The sequence below is a fragment of the Struthio camelus genome, chromosome 26 (assembly GCF_040807025.1).
Source record: "Struthio camelus isolate bStrCam1 chromosome 26, bStrCam1.hap1, whole genome shotgun sequence".
Taxonomy (NCBI): Eukaryota; Metazoa; Chordata; class Aves; order Struthioniformes; family Struthionidae; genus Struthio; species Struthio camelus.
Genome location: NC_090967.1, coordinates 4828428 through 4842460, shown reverse-complemented (window position 1 = coordinate 4842460; position 14033 = coordinate 4828428). Strand labels below are relative to the sequence as shown.

The window sequence follows — 14033 nt, the reverse complement described above, 5'->3', positions numbered from 1 at the left end:
GTTTCCTGCATTCGCCGCCATGCCTGACTTGTAGCAACTTTACTGCTTCACATGGGTAACAGGAGATGCCATAGGAGCATGGAGGGGTCAAACAGGGAGACGTGTCACATGGGACTGCCACTGAATCCAGGCTTATTCCATGAGCAGCATTAAGAACTGTGCTAAATTAAAAATAATAAATGGCTTGCTGGGCAGTGCCAGTGGGGCTGTTTGGGCTAACCTAGCCGTTTACCGTCACTGTATGCAATCTCTCCTTCTGTGGCTTGTAGAAAGAGTTTCATTTGTCCTGTCTCTTCTGATTATTCTCAACTCTTAGGGCTTACTACATTGTGGTGGTGCCTCTGAGGAAGTCCCGGGGTGGGCAGTTCCTAAACCCCTTGGGCAGCCCTGAGGAGATGGACTTGGAGGAGGTGAGTGTGGGTGAAACTGAAGCCAGTTGCAGGGATAGAGACAGGGCAAACAGCTGTAATGGATGTGGTGGTGACCTGGCAGCCTAGGAAAAACACTACAGAGGGGTGGGTTTGGGGTATCCTGTGCTCCATGTTCTGGGTAGCTAAATAAGGACAGGCTGAGTGGGATGGTTTGGCTCTGCCTGCTTCCAACTCCTTTAACAGTACTGAAGGCATCAAGGCTCAGAATGTTCCTTTGCTTCTTCCAGCTTGTTCAGGACATTGCCAGGCTCCGGCGCCGAAGTCTGCGTCACTCCCGACAACTGGACTTCCCCAAGCCCTACATCGCTGCCCGTTTTCGCTCCCTTCCCTCCCACTTCATCCTGGGGGACATGAAGCACTATGACAACTTTGAGAACAGAGCTCTGGAGCCAGGGCAGAAATACGTCATCTTCATCCTGGCAGTGCTCCAGGAACCCGAGGCTGTAAGTGCTGCCTGCTTTCCCTATCTCCTTCAGATGCTTGTGACCCTGCTGTCCCCATTATCAACCAGAGACAGCAGCTGCAGGGGCAGCTTCTTTGCAAGCTGGCCAGCAGCTCTGGTGCCCTCCTGGCATTTTCTGTAACTCTCCCCCGCCGGACACCAGAGCTTGAGGGCTTCCTTTTTTTTTTTTTTCCCAAAGGCTCTTCCAAACCAGCTGTGGAACTTTTGCATATGGCTGCTGGAGCTGCGTGTGTGCAGCAAACATGCTCTCCCATGCAGACTGGCTAACGGTGCAAACACTGTGCTCTAGTGCACTGCTTCTGCATTTCACAAGTTTGCTTAGGCAGGACTTTCTAGATTTGAGTGCAGAATGGAGAGTACTGAACTAACAGCTCAGAAGTATACTCAAGTTCAGAGATCCTTAGGACAGACCCCTTTACAAAGAGTAATCTCTTGTAAAGGCTGTCCCTGTTTTTAGCAGAGCAATGAACTTGGACATCCTGCTTTGAGAGCAGCGTGTATCACATGTCCTGTTCACTACAAAACTTTCCGCTAAGCAGAGAAGAGAACATATTTTATGGGGAACTAGATGTGCTGTCTGCTGTTTCTACCACTTCAACACCTCTGCTGATTTCAGTGGCATTGCATTTGGCTTTTTGAAAATAACTGTTTTAATATTTACTTGCCTTCTCCCTCATGCAAAATAGGAAGTGGTCTAGTACTTTTGTTGTTTTTAAATCCCCCTGCGGAATTGTAGTAGGGAGCTATTTGAAATTACAAGTTTTCAAAGGGTTTTCTCCCAGATAAATATTTAGTTGTATATTTGATATTAAAGGATTAGGCTGACACACTTGTGAATGGATTTCTCAATCGGATTACTCCTGCTTGTGGTAATTTCTGCTTTAGAACAAGGTGCTGCACAGTCACTCACAAAGGGCTGAAATCACAGCAGCTCCCCAGGACGTAGCATTTCAGTCTTGCAGACAGCTGATAGAATTTCGGCAAATACAGGACCCGGAGCGCAGACCTCCCATTCTTGTCCTGTGCCAGCTTTACTAGGGCCTCTCAGTGGTGTTCTCAGCACTTCAGTTTCTATAGTTTCTGTGTAAAATGGGAATACTTCATTCCCATTTTCCCACCCTTCATGGGTGGATAGGTTGTAGCGTTCGTGAGAACAAGCAGGCAATGCTCTTTAGTTAGGACTGCCCTGGGTTTCAACAGGTCTTTGATTCTGCTCTCTGCTGAGTGCAGAGGGAGCAGAGGAGATATGTTCCATTTTATTAATTTATGTTTAAGTGGTAAGGGTGGTTTTTCAAGTCACCAGACTAGACTGTGTCTAAGCATCAGTTCGTGGTTTAATCCCGTCCCTCTTTCTCCGTAATCCTGTCTGACTGCCAAAATCCAGATGGTGATATGAGAATTTGGAGAAAGTGTTCATGAGTTTGTAGAGGTGAAGAGCGAGGCTCTGGGATGTGGTGGAACAGAGGCGTAGTCAACTTGTTTTCTAAAAGCCCCTTCCTGGCTATAAGATTAGGTGAACCATAAGGTGAGCTTCATGTGAATGTGATCTTTCAGTGGTCTGTCTTCCTTGGAGCTTTGGAGAAGGAAAATAGCTGTCACACAGGCTCTCATGGAAAAGAGTTTTCTCTATAGGTTTCTGTTATTTTTCTCTATAGGTCTCTTATAATTCAGTCTGTGCAGCAGAGTCCTCTTTAGCAACTTCTCTTCTGGAATGCTATGTGCTTGCAATGCAATACCGCTGTATTCGGTCTCCATTCCCTCTCTGAACTCTGTTCTGCAACCTTTCATGTCTTCCAGACTTTTGCTGCTAGTCCTTTCTCTGACCCTATCCAGCTGGACAACCCTGATCCACAGCCAATCATTGATGGAGAGGAAGGGCTGATCTGGGTCATCGGGCCCGTTCTGGCTGTGGTGTTCATCATCTGCATTGTCATTGCCATCCTACTCTACAAAAAGTAAGAGATGCTTCTTGCTCAGATCTGTGACCATTCTGAATGTCGCTACCTCTAGAACCCTAAAGTGAATTTCCTCCTTGATCCTAAAGTAGTCAGCTGGAGGGCAAACCCATACACCAGACCCAGAGAGGAGCCCTAAGGCAGAAATGCTGAATTGGAAAGACTGGCTGGCACAGGAGAGATTAGTAGAGGGTTGTAGGGATCTGCATCTGCTTCAGAATCTACCCCATGGCACTCTCAATAAAGCTGTGCCTGTCTAGAGGCAGTCTTTTGTGGCATATGTGAAATGAATTTGCCTGGTCTCTTGCCTGTCTCCTCCAGAAGAGCTGTTCTCAGCCTCAGGCTCCCCTTCTTGCGCTCTGTGCATGTGTGTGCACACAGTGTAGGTGATGCAGAAAAGCACCTTTGTGCTGTGGATCAACAGAAACCTCCATTGTTCTCAAACTGGTGTTCAGCTGGAGTTGGGGGACAAGAGCAGCAGCAACAGGGGTGTAGTGTGAGTCTGCAGGAAAGAGGGGGGAACAACCCCTGGAAACCACTGCCTTTCCATTGCTTTCCTGAGCAGTTTGTGGTGCGTGGATGGGGTTGAGGGCCCCTTGAGCACTCACAGGCCACACTGTGCAGAGAAAGAGGATAAGAAAGGAAGCAGAGCTGAGCACAGCAGATTAAGAGAAGGAGCAAGATGGCAGCTATGGCCATTGCAGGGTGTCCTTAGCTGGGACACCTAGTACCCAGTATGGAGGAGGCTCTGTTAACCCTACTCTATCTTTCATCTGCACAGATATGTTTGCTTGTGCCCATGGGAGTGTCTTTCTGAGCGTGTGTGAATTGCTGGACACACAGGTGCTCCGGGGAGCAGGGACTCAGGTGTTCCTTGTTGCTGTTCATTAGCACCAGTCTAATTGGGGAATCTTTGCTGGCCCCACCTTCCACCTGTGTTACCAGGGTTAGAGCTGAGCAAATGCTTCCCCCTTCCTCTGCAGCTCCTTTCTAACCTGAACATTTGTCTTGTCTTCTCTCCACTTACTGCTTCCCTGGACAGCAAGCCAGACAGGTAAGAACATCGGATTTGCCATTTACTTAGGTCCTTTCTTGCTGGGCTGGCTGTGTGTTAGGCAGTGTTCACTGTCTCTGGTGATGGGGCTTTGTTGGTACAGTTCTTACTGCTAGCTCTGTCCTAAAGGATACCCTATACTGGACTAGCACAAGAGCGTGTTTGAATCAGGGCAGAAAAAGCAAAGAAAGTCCAGCCTTCTCCTGCTTGTCTGTTCCTAAATACAATGGCCCTTTTTCAAGCTGAGCAGCAGTGACAGTAAACGGCTCATAAAATCTTGGGTTGATGGAGCAGAGAAACACCCGTTCGTGTTGCAGTCAGGGGCAAAAGAGGGTTTTCTTCGTGTCTGATTGCTCCATGCAGGCTGTCCCTGAGCCTCTGGCATACTGGAAGCAGACTCTCGCCAGCTGTGTCATCCTCACCCTGTCGCAAAAGCCATTCTTGCCCCATCAGCCAGGAACTTCTAGGAGAGTTGGTTTATGACTGTGAAACGAGAATTATTTCAAACCATTTCCAAGGCTGGGAGAGCTTTCACTGGAAGTAACCGATGGGTTTGGCCAATGAATGATTAACAGCAGTTTCCAAACTACAGCAAAAATAAACTACTCCCAAACTGCAAAGTGGTGTAATTTCAAAGTGCTGCCCCATGCAGTGCTGGCAGGACTCATGCCTCTTCCCCTAACTGTTAATGACATGAAGGGACAGCAAAAAACGTACTGAACAAACCTCCTCTCTACCTAAGCGATTGCTGTTACTGCTGCAGGCGTGTTATTGGAGGTGTCTGTGCAACCCAAACAGAGAAGCAAGGATCTCTACAGCCATCTTACTAGATGTGCTAGAGCAATATTTGCAAGCTTGAGGGTGTGGGTACACGTTCTCTGCCTGCTGGAGAAGTTCCACTTCCAGCAGCTCGTCACTGTCCCCTGCCACAGGTTATCACCTCTTTGGATCAGCACTGGGCTTTACCTCAAAATCTTTATAAGGAGAATGAGCCAGGTCAGCAAAGACTTTTAAACTGCTTCAGCTAACCTAACTTGTTTTGAGCAAAATATGTTAGGAAGCACTTACATGTGCAGCTCATCTGGTAGGTTGAAGAGGGCTTCAGTTTCTGGCAAGGAGGTGGGACAGATCTCCGCAGGCAGAGCTGTGATGGGAGAGGATGTGTCCGCACTGTTTTTGACCCCAGATTTTTAGGGTTCTGCAGATCAAAAAACATTGAAAACCACTGCTCTCGACTTCTCTGCCTGCCATGAGGCACTGAGAACTTCTAAACAAGCCAAGAGAGAAATACCAGTACTTTATGTCCAAGGACATGGCCAGGAGATTCTGTACTTTTCCAAATGATTATGTTGGCTCTGGTTCTTTCAGGCTGCAAATGGCTTTGCCAGAATTAGAATGTTTCTACTTGCAGAGCTCTGCAGGGTTCAGTGGCGGCTTGTGTGTGCGGGAGGCTCAGGTGTGAGTGCACAGCACCTCAGCTGCTTCTTGGTGCTTGCCTGAACTGCAGCTGTGAGAAAGGGGAACTTCCAGTCTTGTCTGAAAGCTGCTGAGGGGCTGCTGGGCCATTGTAAACCCATCAAATACATCACTGATAAAAACCATCCAAACTTCATCCCTTTTCTGACATGTTTTCATGTAAGGTAACTTGCACCTTGTTCAGGACATGGCTGCATCTGGCCTTGATTTCTGCAGGAGCTGCACTCAGGTCTGAGCGTGACCTGCGTGGCTGAAAAGACTAAAAGGCCCATAAGCTAAGGTGCTTTGTCTTCTTGGGTTTTTTTGTTTCCCTTTTTTTCTAAAAGCAAACGGAAGGATTCAGAGCCGCGGACAAAATGCCTCCTGAACAACGCTGAGATCACCCCTCACCACCCTAAGGACCCTGTGGAAATGAGGCGCATCAACTTCCAGACTCCAGGTAACCGGCTGCAAACCAGCCTCTCTCACTGGGAAGGCAGGATGGGAGCAACTGGCCTTTCCTCAGCCTCTTCCTGCCTGCGTTAAGGCTGCTGCAGTGCTGCCTTTGAGATCCAGTGCTAACCTACGATACCGCCAAGGAATCTCGAGCCTTGTCTACGCTATGCTGAAAGAAACTTTTTGTGGGAAACCACAAGGGCCTTGCGCAGGCTCTATCCAACAACTGCAAGGCAGGAAGGAGGGCTTTTCTGGATACTCAGCTAAATGGGTGCATTCTAGGCTAAGTACACAGCTGCAAGTGCTGTGGCCGTGCTGAGCTTGCCAGACCACCAGTGCTGCCGCACAGCGCTGTGCCTTGTGCTGGGAGATCCCCGGAGGGCTGCAGAGCTGAGTGTGGCAGGTTGCCCAGCCCATGCTGCTCCGACCACATCTGTAACTGGTGCTTTCTGCAGATGCACCCGAACGCTCCTCTTAGGAACCAGGCCTGCCCCGTGGGATGTGAGGAGAAAGAAAGGCAGCTGGTTGCTTCGTGCAGATGAGGCACCGTTTCTTTGCTTGGCGTATATGCCATCGCTGTGACCAGCTGCTGAGCTAGCTAGTAACTGCGCTTAGCTCCCTGGCAGAGAGGCACAATGCACCCTCCTTTCTGTACATGTGTGTCCCCATGTACGTGCATGTCTAAGCTGCCTGCATGGCACCTCTGCAAGCCACCACTGACATGGCCCTGGCATGGGCATGTCCTCACGCAGACAGACACTTGGCGATGCTGAGCAGTGCCTGCACACTGGTACACAGCTCTGCTTCCGAGTTCCTGGTGCTTGAGGAGTTGGAAGGGAATTTATTGTGCTTTTTGGGGGCTGGCATCTGTTTTCAGTTTGTTTGTGTTTTTTTGCTATTTTGTGCTTGTTAGTGATGTTTCTGCAGCTCCTGTTTCCCCTTCCCTTCCCACTCCTGTCCTTAGCGTTGTCTGAGTTTTCCTAGGGTGAGGTTGGTGAGCTGACAGGTACCCAGAGGGCAGGGATCGTTGGGGAAGCACAGAAGCAGCACTGAAGTGAGGGGCTTGTACCAAAAAGAGTTAAGAACAACCCATGCTATCAGGCTGAGCTTGGGAACAGTTAAGCCTCAGCTAAGGGATGGAAGTAGGTTCAGTCTAGCCTGTAAGGAATGGATGCAGAGTGATTCAGCTGCAGCTGGGTCCCTGAATCAGCTCTTGCTCAATTATGCTCTTGCAGGAGAGTCTGGAGGTGTGTTAGATCTGCAGCAGTGCAGTGGAGGAGCAGTCTGCTGTCTCTCTGAGCGTGCAAGGGACCTGAAGCGAGGGCCTGAGCAGGGCACTGCTTGGAAAGCTCGAGACACAGCTGCTTTCCTGCCTGTTTCACCCTTCGTGTAAGCGGCTTCTTTTGAGGGCCCCCTGCTGCAGCCCAGCAGCAGTTTGCATCTGTCTGGGCTCAGCGTTTTATACTGGGTGCAAACGGCAGCTGCCCTGGGGACTCTTCAGGCTGACTTTTGGGTGCTCCAGCTGGTGGTTTGAAACCCACGAGAAAGAGCTGCACCCCCCATATGAAAACTAAACCGAGAGAAGGACTCTGGTTGTGGCCCTGAGGCTGAGAAGCAGCTGGGAGTGCTATTTCATGCGTTTCCTTTATTGGATATTTTTCCTTGCCCTTGCAGCGTAGGAGTCAGCTCAGGGCACGTGCTAGCTTCACTTAATGTAATCAGTAGATGAGTGAGCCTGACTTCTGCTGGCCATGCTGGTTTGGTCATGCTGTATCTCTGAATTCTTGGTCTAAGAGGCTTGCAAAAGGTAACTAAAACACGCCAGTCACTAAGACTCTGCTAGACAAAGGTCTACAGATCCTACAAGACTGCCCCAGTTTGTCCACTCTAGTTTGAAGAAGATCCTGCCAATTTGCCTTTGTAATGTAGCCAAAGAGAGTTTTCTGGTTGTTGGTTTATTCTGCTGTATAGTTTGTAAAGCAGGAAAGGGTTTAAAGGATTTGGCAGAGTTGATCACCCGCCTCCCACAGAATGTTGATAGCAGTTGGGTGAAAATGGAAATAGATGGAAAATCAGAGCTTGAAGGGTGTTGGTGGCCATGGAGAGGTTGTGGGGCAATTTGCAGGTGGAAAACTATAGCTGCTGTCCAGCCATTCGAATTAAATATTTTGTGGCTTAAAAAGGGGCCTGTGGTCTCTTCTCCAGCCAGGTGTCCTAGGGCCCAGCGACCAGACACCCTCCAGCCTGTCCCCAGCAGCCAAAAGGGGGGAAGTGAGGAGGGTAGTATGTGTGAGCATCCACGCGGCGTGGAGAGGGGAAAAGGATAGCAAATGCTAGTGGCCCTGTCCCTGCCTAATCAGCCCAAAAAAATAACTTTCTTTTCCTCTTTAGATTTATGTTGTTTTTGTTTTTTTATTGGCATGAAATTTTAAAAAGTGTATATTTTATTTATTTTTTTTTTTTTTACTGTTTTCTGCAGATTCTGGTCTGAGCAGCCCTCTCAGTGACCCTGAGTTTGACTTTGAAAGTTAGTTCCTGTGTGTTTTTGTTCCTGTTGGTTTCATTTTTTTTTCCCCCCATTATTATTTTTTCTCTTTTGTCATTTTCCTTTCCAATTCTGTTTTGTTCCTGTTTTGTTTTTTTGTTTGTTTGTTTTGGTTTTTCTTGCCGAATTCTGTGTTCCTGCGGTGTTTGCCCATTTCATTCCTTTTTCTGTGCCATCTGTTTGTCTGAACTGCGCTTCCAGTTTTACAGTATCAAACAACCGGCCTTTTGCAAGACGAGTAGCAGCAGGAGCATGAGAACGGAGCCCCTGGTAGTTCAGTGAGACGCTGCCTGTCCTTGTGTGTCTCTCTTGCTCTCTCCGGAGAAAAACGCGGGTTTTGAGGCTTTCTTTTCTCCCCGTTATCGAAGATGCTTCCTTTCTGAAGCTTGGCTTAACATCCCTCGTACTTATTCATGGGCAGGAAGCGCGCTTTTGTGCACCACGGCGTGCGCGTTGTGTGTGTGCGTGCCTGTGCTTTTGTGTTCAGCGCTCCATAACGCGGGGAAAAAGAAAACTCTGGCTGCCAGTGACGACGATTCCCCTCGCTTTGGAGAGAGCCGCACAGGCACCTTTTCATGGAGAAACTAGGAGAAGGGCCGTTTCCCATCTGCGGCAGGTGTCTGTTCCTTGGCATCGACTTGCTGCAGGAGCACGGGGACCCGCGGCCCTCCGCCCAGCGGGTTTCGTGCAAAGTGCCGTCCAGCCGCGGTTCTCTCGCCGCGATGGCTGGGCCCCGGCCCCTGTAACAGATGGTAGGGTGACGTTTCTGGTGAGTTGGCTGGCGCACAGAGAATCAAGTCTTTTGTGATAAGATTAGAGAGATTCAAGCGATTGAAATGTTAGATGAGACCGGCTCTGAAAGATTTCATCCCCATTAGAAGCCAAGATCTCAGCTCTACTGGGGGCTTTTGGGTTTTGATTTTTATTTATTTATTGCATCGGGCAGGGAAATGGATGGGAGTTTTTTAGCTGACAAATGTGAAGAATCCTGCACGCCACTTGTGGTCGGGGTCTGAGGGTTGGGACACGTTTCTGGATGTTTTAATCCAAATGCTGGCTTTAAGCAGGAAGGACTTTTCTGTTTTGAATACCGCTGCTGTCAATGCTCTACTGTCCCAGTCCACCTTCCCTCGGCCCCCGTGCCGCAACCCAGAGCGGTTTTGCGTGTTGATTCAAGCCGCGTCGATCCCTTGCTGAACCTCAGCCCGTGGCAGCATCCCTCTGCTGCCTTTGGGGCTGCATGAAGCCTCCCTGCTCGGGAAGCAGCTGAACAGAGCAACCTGCGAGCCGTTTCCCCCGGTGCCTAAAAAGAGCGAGTGAATTAAAGCAAACAAAAGAGGAGCTGCTGCAGCTGACGCCGCAGTGCCGGCTGGCACGCTGCAAAGCACTGCTCCCGGCTTGGTTTGCTATAAAACTCCTCCTGGGTCTTAATGGGAACCCTGATGCACTTGGCATTTTGACCAGGAAAGTGGTTATCACTGCAGAGGTTTCCGGCCTGATTTTATTATAAAGGACCCTAGCAATCGATCCGACAAGGAGATTTCTGTCCTTAACGGCAGCGACGAGGCAAGTTCCCACGTGCTCTCAGCCAGTTTTTGTTTACCGCGGGTTGGAGGTGGGGGCAGGATGTTCCCTGGCAGAGACGGATGTTTTTCAGGACCTCGTCACCCTGCGGATTTTTCCTAGGGGTTTGTGCAAAGGAAACTTCTGCACTGCCTTCAAGGGGAACGTGACTTTTTGTTCCAGCTTGGCACAGTGGGTCTTTCCCATGCAGTCCCGTGTGCTCAGATGCAATGACACGCATTGCTCTGCAACGCCCTGGCCAAAGAGCAGCTGGTTTTTGTTCTGTTTTTCTTGCTTGTTGTTACTGGGCTTTTTGGTGTTTGTTTTTTTTCTGGTGTTTTTGGTTTTTTTGTTTTGTTTTTTAAACCTATGTGATCGTTGTTTGGGATTTCATTTACGGTGCTGTTTCTCACTGCACTTCAGCAAATAATCTCTAGCTTTTTGCAGCAGAGTCAGGCGGTGGCAGCCGGGCTGAGCGCTGCCCGGCTGGGCTGCTGGCTGCCTTCCAGCCCAGGTGGGAAGAGATCAGTGAAGGGGTGACACGCGCAAAGCTGGAGACAGTTTATGAGTTGCCAGGAGTTGTTCTGAGTAGGGCTTGGCTTTGCTCTAATGCTGCAGCTCAAGGTATGTTTCCTGCCCTCTTCAGCCCTTGCCTTCAAAGGCAGAAGGACAGACACTGAACTAAACATGTACAATATTAACTGAGTTGGTCTCTGAGCATTGGCATCTCGGGAAGGATGGCTCTCCCCATGCCCGTGTGGCAGAGAGGACCAGCTCCTCCCAGCACCCTCAGCCTGCATCCAGGGCTGCCGTACCGGGGTGGACTGCAGCCACTCTCCAGTCTAGGGTGGGTGGCAAAGGAGGAACCCTTCTCCAGGTGAAATGGGCCATAGAATAGCAAGGGATCAACCAGAAACTTTGCCTCCAGGAGCCATGAAACTTTCTGCCCTGATCCCAGGCAGACCAGGATGGAGCCAATGCAGCCTCCAGAATGCTTTGGGGATATTTTTGTGGGCTTTTTTGGTCTATTCCTCCCCTCTGCTCTCTCTTCCCTTTTCAGCCAAGCTTTCTTGTGCTGAAAATGGATGTCTAGTTAGCTTAGAAAAAACCCTGTTTGAGTGGTGGCTCAAATCCCCACTCTGTGGCAGACTCACCCTGTGCTCAGGCCTGGGAGGAGGCAGCATCTCTCTAGGACTCACTGTAAAACTGAGGATGTCATGCTTGCTTTGCCATCTCTGTGCTGAGTTTTCAGAGTATCTGACCATGCTGCTGCCACCGCCACTGCTTTGTCACACACCAACACCCACGGGGCTCGAAATTCTCCCTTGCTTCCATCTCTTCTCCACTCCTGTCCTTCTCATCGGGGACACTGCCCAGGGCTTCTCGGCATGCTGTTGTCCTCGCCTGTCTGCTGTCGTTTGTAGCAGGAACGGCTGGCAGACAGCATGGAGAAGCCTTTGGAAAAATATGATTCAATGCAGATGAGCAAAGCACGGAGAGCTTTTCCACCTTGATTTGTTGTGTAGCTATTTGAGAAGGTAGGAAGGGAAGGATCTCTGCTCTTCCCAGAGCTCGAGCTGCACCTCCGAGAGCAGGGTCACACTTTTTTTAGCCAAAAAAACAACGTTGCCTTTGTCATTCAGGCCAGTTCATGGCTGAGATGTGCCTTCAGTCTGACCGGTCTGAAGCAACATGGCTCCCTCAGTACCAGTATGTCTCAGAGAAGATCCAGTGTGTTCTCTGGCCGTTCCTCTGCCTGCCTCAGTGCGAGCACAACTCGGTGTTGGCACGAATTGCAAGGAAAGCAGGTGAACCAGGGTTGTGAGGCGTTAGTCTCCCCAGCAAGCTGTCTCCCATGCCCCAGGTTGGGAAGTGGCAAGAGGATCTTTTGCCCCTTCACCACAGAAGGTGATGACCTTCCCCCAGCGGAGTCTGCCGCCAGGGTAGGTACAGCCCACCCTTGTGCCGCTAACGGGAGGGTGAGAACCCACTAGCGCTGGCCATCAGCACGCTCTGCTGTAGAAGGAACATATTCAGCAGGCCCATGAGCAGGAGGGGGAGCCAGTGCTTGACGCTTTCAGGTCAGGGTACCTTCTTGGAGTGATGACCACTGGGCCCGTGAGCTCTCCAAGAAGCTTACAGAGCCAGTGTTGTGCAAGGGATAATTCTCGAAAAGCCTCCTCTGCTTCCCCCCATCTGCATTCCCTTCCCTTGCCCCACATCACCATGGTTGGCTGGATCCCTGCCCCTTCCCTTCTTTTGTGTTGGAGTTTGTTTACAATCATTGCGGGTGCTGTAACGTTTGCTGCGTAGGTTCCTCTGGCAGCGTTTGCTCATTTTAAGTCCACTCTTGGAATCGCTAACATGCATCTGCTCTTCGGATTTTCCTTTTTGATTTCTTCTGATTTACACATTGAGAATGGGGCCATCATGGGAACACTCTCATTTTACTGTTATTTTTATTTCCTTGATTTTTATTTTTTTTACTTCCAAGGACACAATTTCGAGCCCTGAATTCTTCTCTTCTAACCTCCCTACTTTCATTGCAGATCTTACATTGTAATTTTTTTCTTTTCTTGTTTCTTCTTTCTTATAAAATATGCAACAGTTGTGAATTTTTCTTAGTTATTGTTAAATGAGATTCTCTCCCTGCTGTCTTGTCTTTTAGGTATGCTCAGCCACCCGCCAATCCCTGTTTCCGAGCTGGCTGAACACACAGAACATCTCAAAGCCAATGATAACCTGAAATTATCCCAAGAGTATGAGGTATGAGCAAGAGTGGGTGCTGTGCATGGGTGTGCAGAGCCAGGCAACTAGGAAATTTAGACCAGCCTTCATCCAAATAAACATAGCTTTATTTAAGGATCTGGTCAGTTGAAATCAAAAAGCTATTCATGCATTTGAAGTTAAGCACCTACTCAGTGCTGTGCTAGATTTAGTTCCAGATAATAAATAGGGAAGGGGCTTAATCCGTGGACTTTTACTGACCAAAGCCTGGGCATTTTTCTGAGACAGGGGGTCTAAACTGTCTTTGTGAAAGTGAATACATTTCCGAAGATATGACTGATTATTCTCCCCTTTTCAGACACGTGGGATGGGATGGAGTTGTCCTTGTGAATGCCTGTCTCTTGCTGCTGAATGGAGAGAGACCTAAGCCTTAGACTAGGCATCCAGTGTTTAGATAGCTAGAGTTAGGTGAGATGGATGGTGTGTCCTCAGTGGCTGACGTGGTCAGCAGGGCCACTAAACCCAAGAAAACAGGATGACTTGTGCCTTGTCTTGTCTGTTTTTCTTGTGCTCTTATTTCTCCTTCTTGCAAATGTTTGGGTACTCAAACGGGGTCCTGTGGGTGAGCAGTTGGGCAGATCTGTGGCTGCTGGACTTGCATTTCAAATGAATATCCCAGACTGCAAAATGCCCAGCCTGCAGGTAGGGCCAGTCCAGAGGCAGACTGAGAAGAGGATCGTAGTCCTCCGCGTTATCGCTGCTGCTACATAACACGGCTCCCTTGTCACCCGCGAGGGGAAGGACGGTGCTCCTGCACAGCCCAGTTCCCACCCGCTCCCAGGATCTATTGTGGCTGCATCAGCACTGGTTCAGTCCCAGCGCGAGTGCGCAGTGCTGCCAGGCACCCGGGGATCATTATGCGAGTTGCTTTCATTGCAGATTAAACATATGCCTGAATTTTTTTTGTTGCTATTGTTCAAAGACATAAAATGCCCTGATATTTTTAGTCTCATAACTAGTCTAGACTGCCTCGTTCTGTTTGCAGGCAGAGAGCGAGGGGATGTTTTCTGAACAAAGGACTGGTTCTCGGATGCTTTTCTCCTCGATCTGCCTTGCAAATAGTGGCAGGTGTAAAGCAGCTCTGTAGTCATAGCTCCTCACCCAGGAAGGGGGGGTTGAGCAGTAGAAAAGGTGCGTTTGCTCTGCTGGGGTCTCTCGGCCCTTATTGGCGCGGGGGGAGCAGCCGCTGTTGATATGCTCTACCCAGATTTCAAAGACTAATTTGCATAATGCAATATCCCAAGTGCCCTGGCTTAGTTCCAGCACAACCTCCTCTAGTGGGAGAGCCAGAGCTAAACAAACATCGCTAATGAAATGAATGCGA

General features: G+C 49.4%; 1 protein-coding gene across 13 annotated transcripts in view; it reads left to right on the top strand.

The window, feature by feature from the left end:
• PTPRS (protein tyrosine phosphatase receptor type S) overlaps window positions 1-14033 on the top strand; it is a 151081-nt gene that overhangs the window by 122361 nt on the left and 14687 nt on the right. For 5 of the 13 annotated variants that reach the window (XM_068919540.1, XM_068919537.1, XM_068919539.1 and 2 more), the window contains 7 exons: window positions 317-410; window positions 659-874; window positions 2692-2849; window positions 3892-3903; window positions 5706-5818; window positions 8294-8341; window positions 12591-12688. In XM_068919540.1, the coding sequence (XP_068775641.1) occupies window positions 317-410; window positions 659-874; window positions 2692-2849; window positions 3892-3903; window positions 5706-5818; window positions 8294-8341; window positions 12591-12688 (739 nt within the window). The remainder of the gene's footprint in view (window positions 1-316; window positions 411-658; window positions 875-2691; window positions 2850-3891; window positions 3904-5705; window positions 5819-8293; window positions 8342-12590; window positions 12689-14033) is intronic. The other 8 variants (XM_068919545.1, XM_068919543.1, XM_068919546.1 and 5 more) reach the window with 3 other exon arrangements.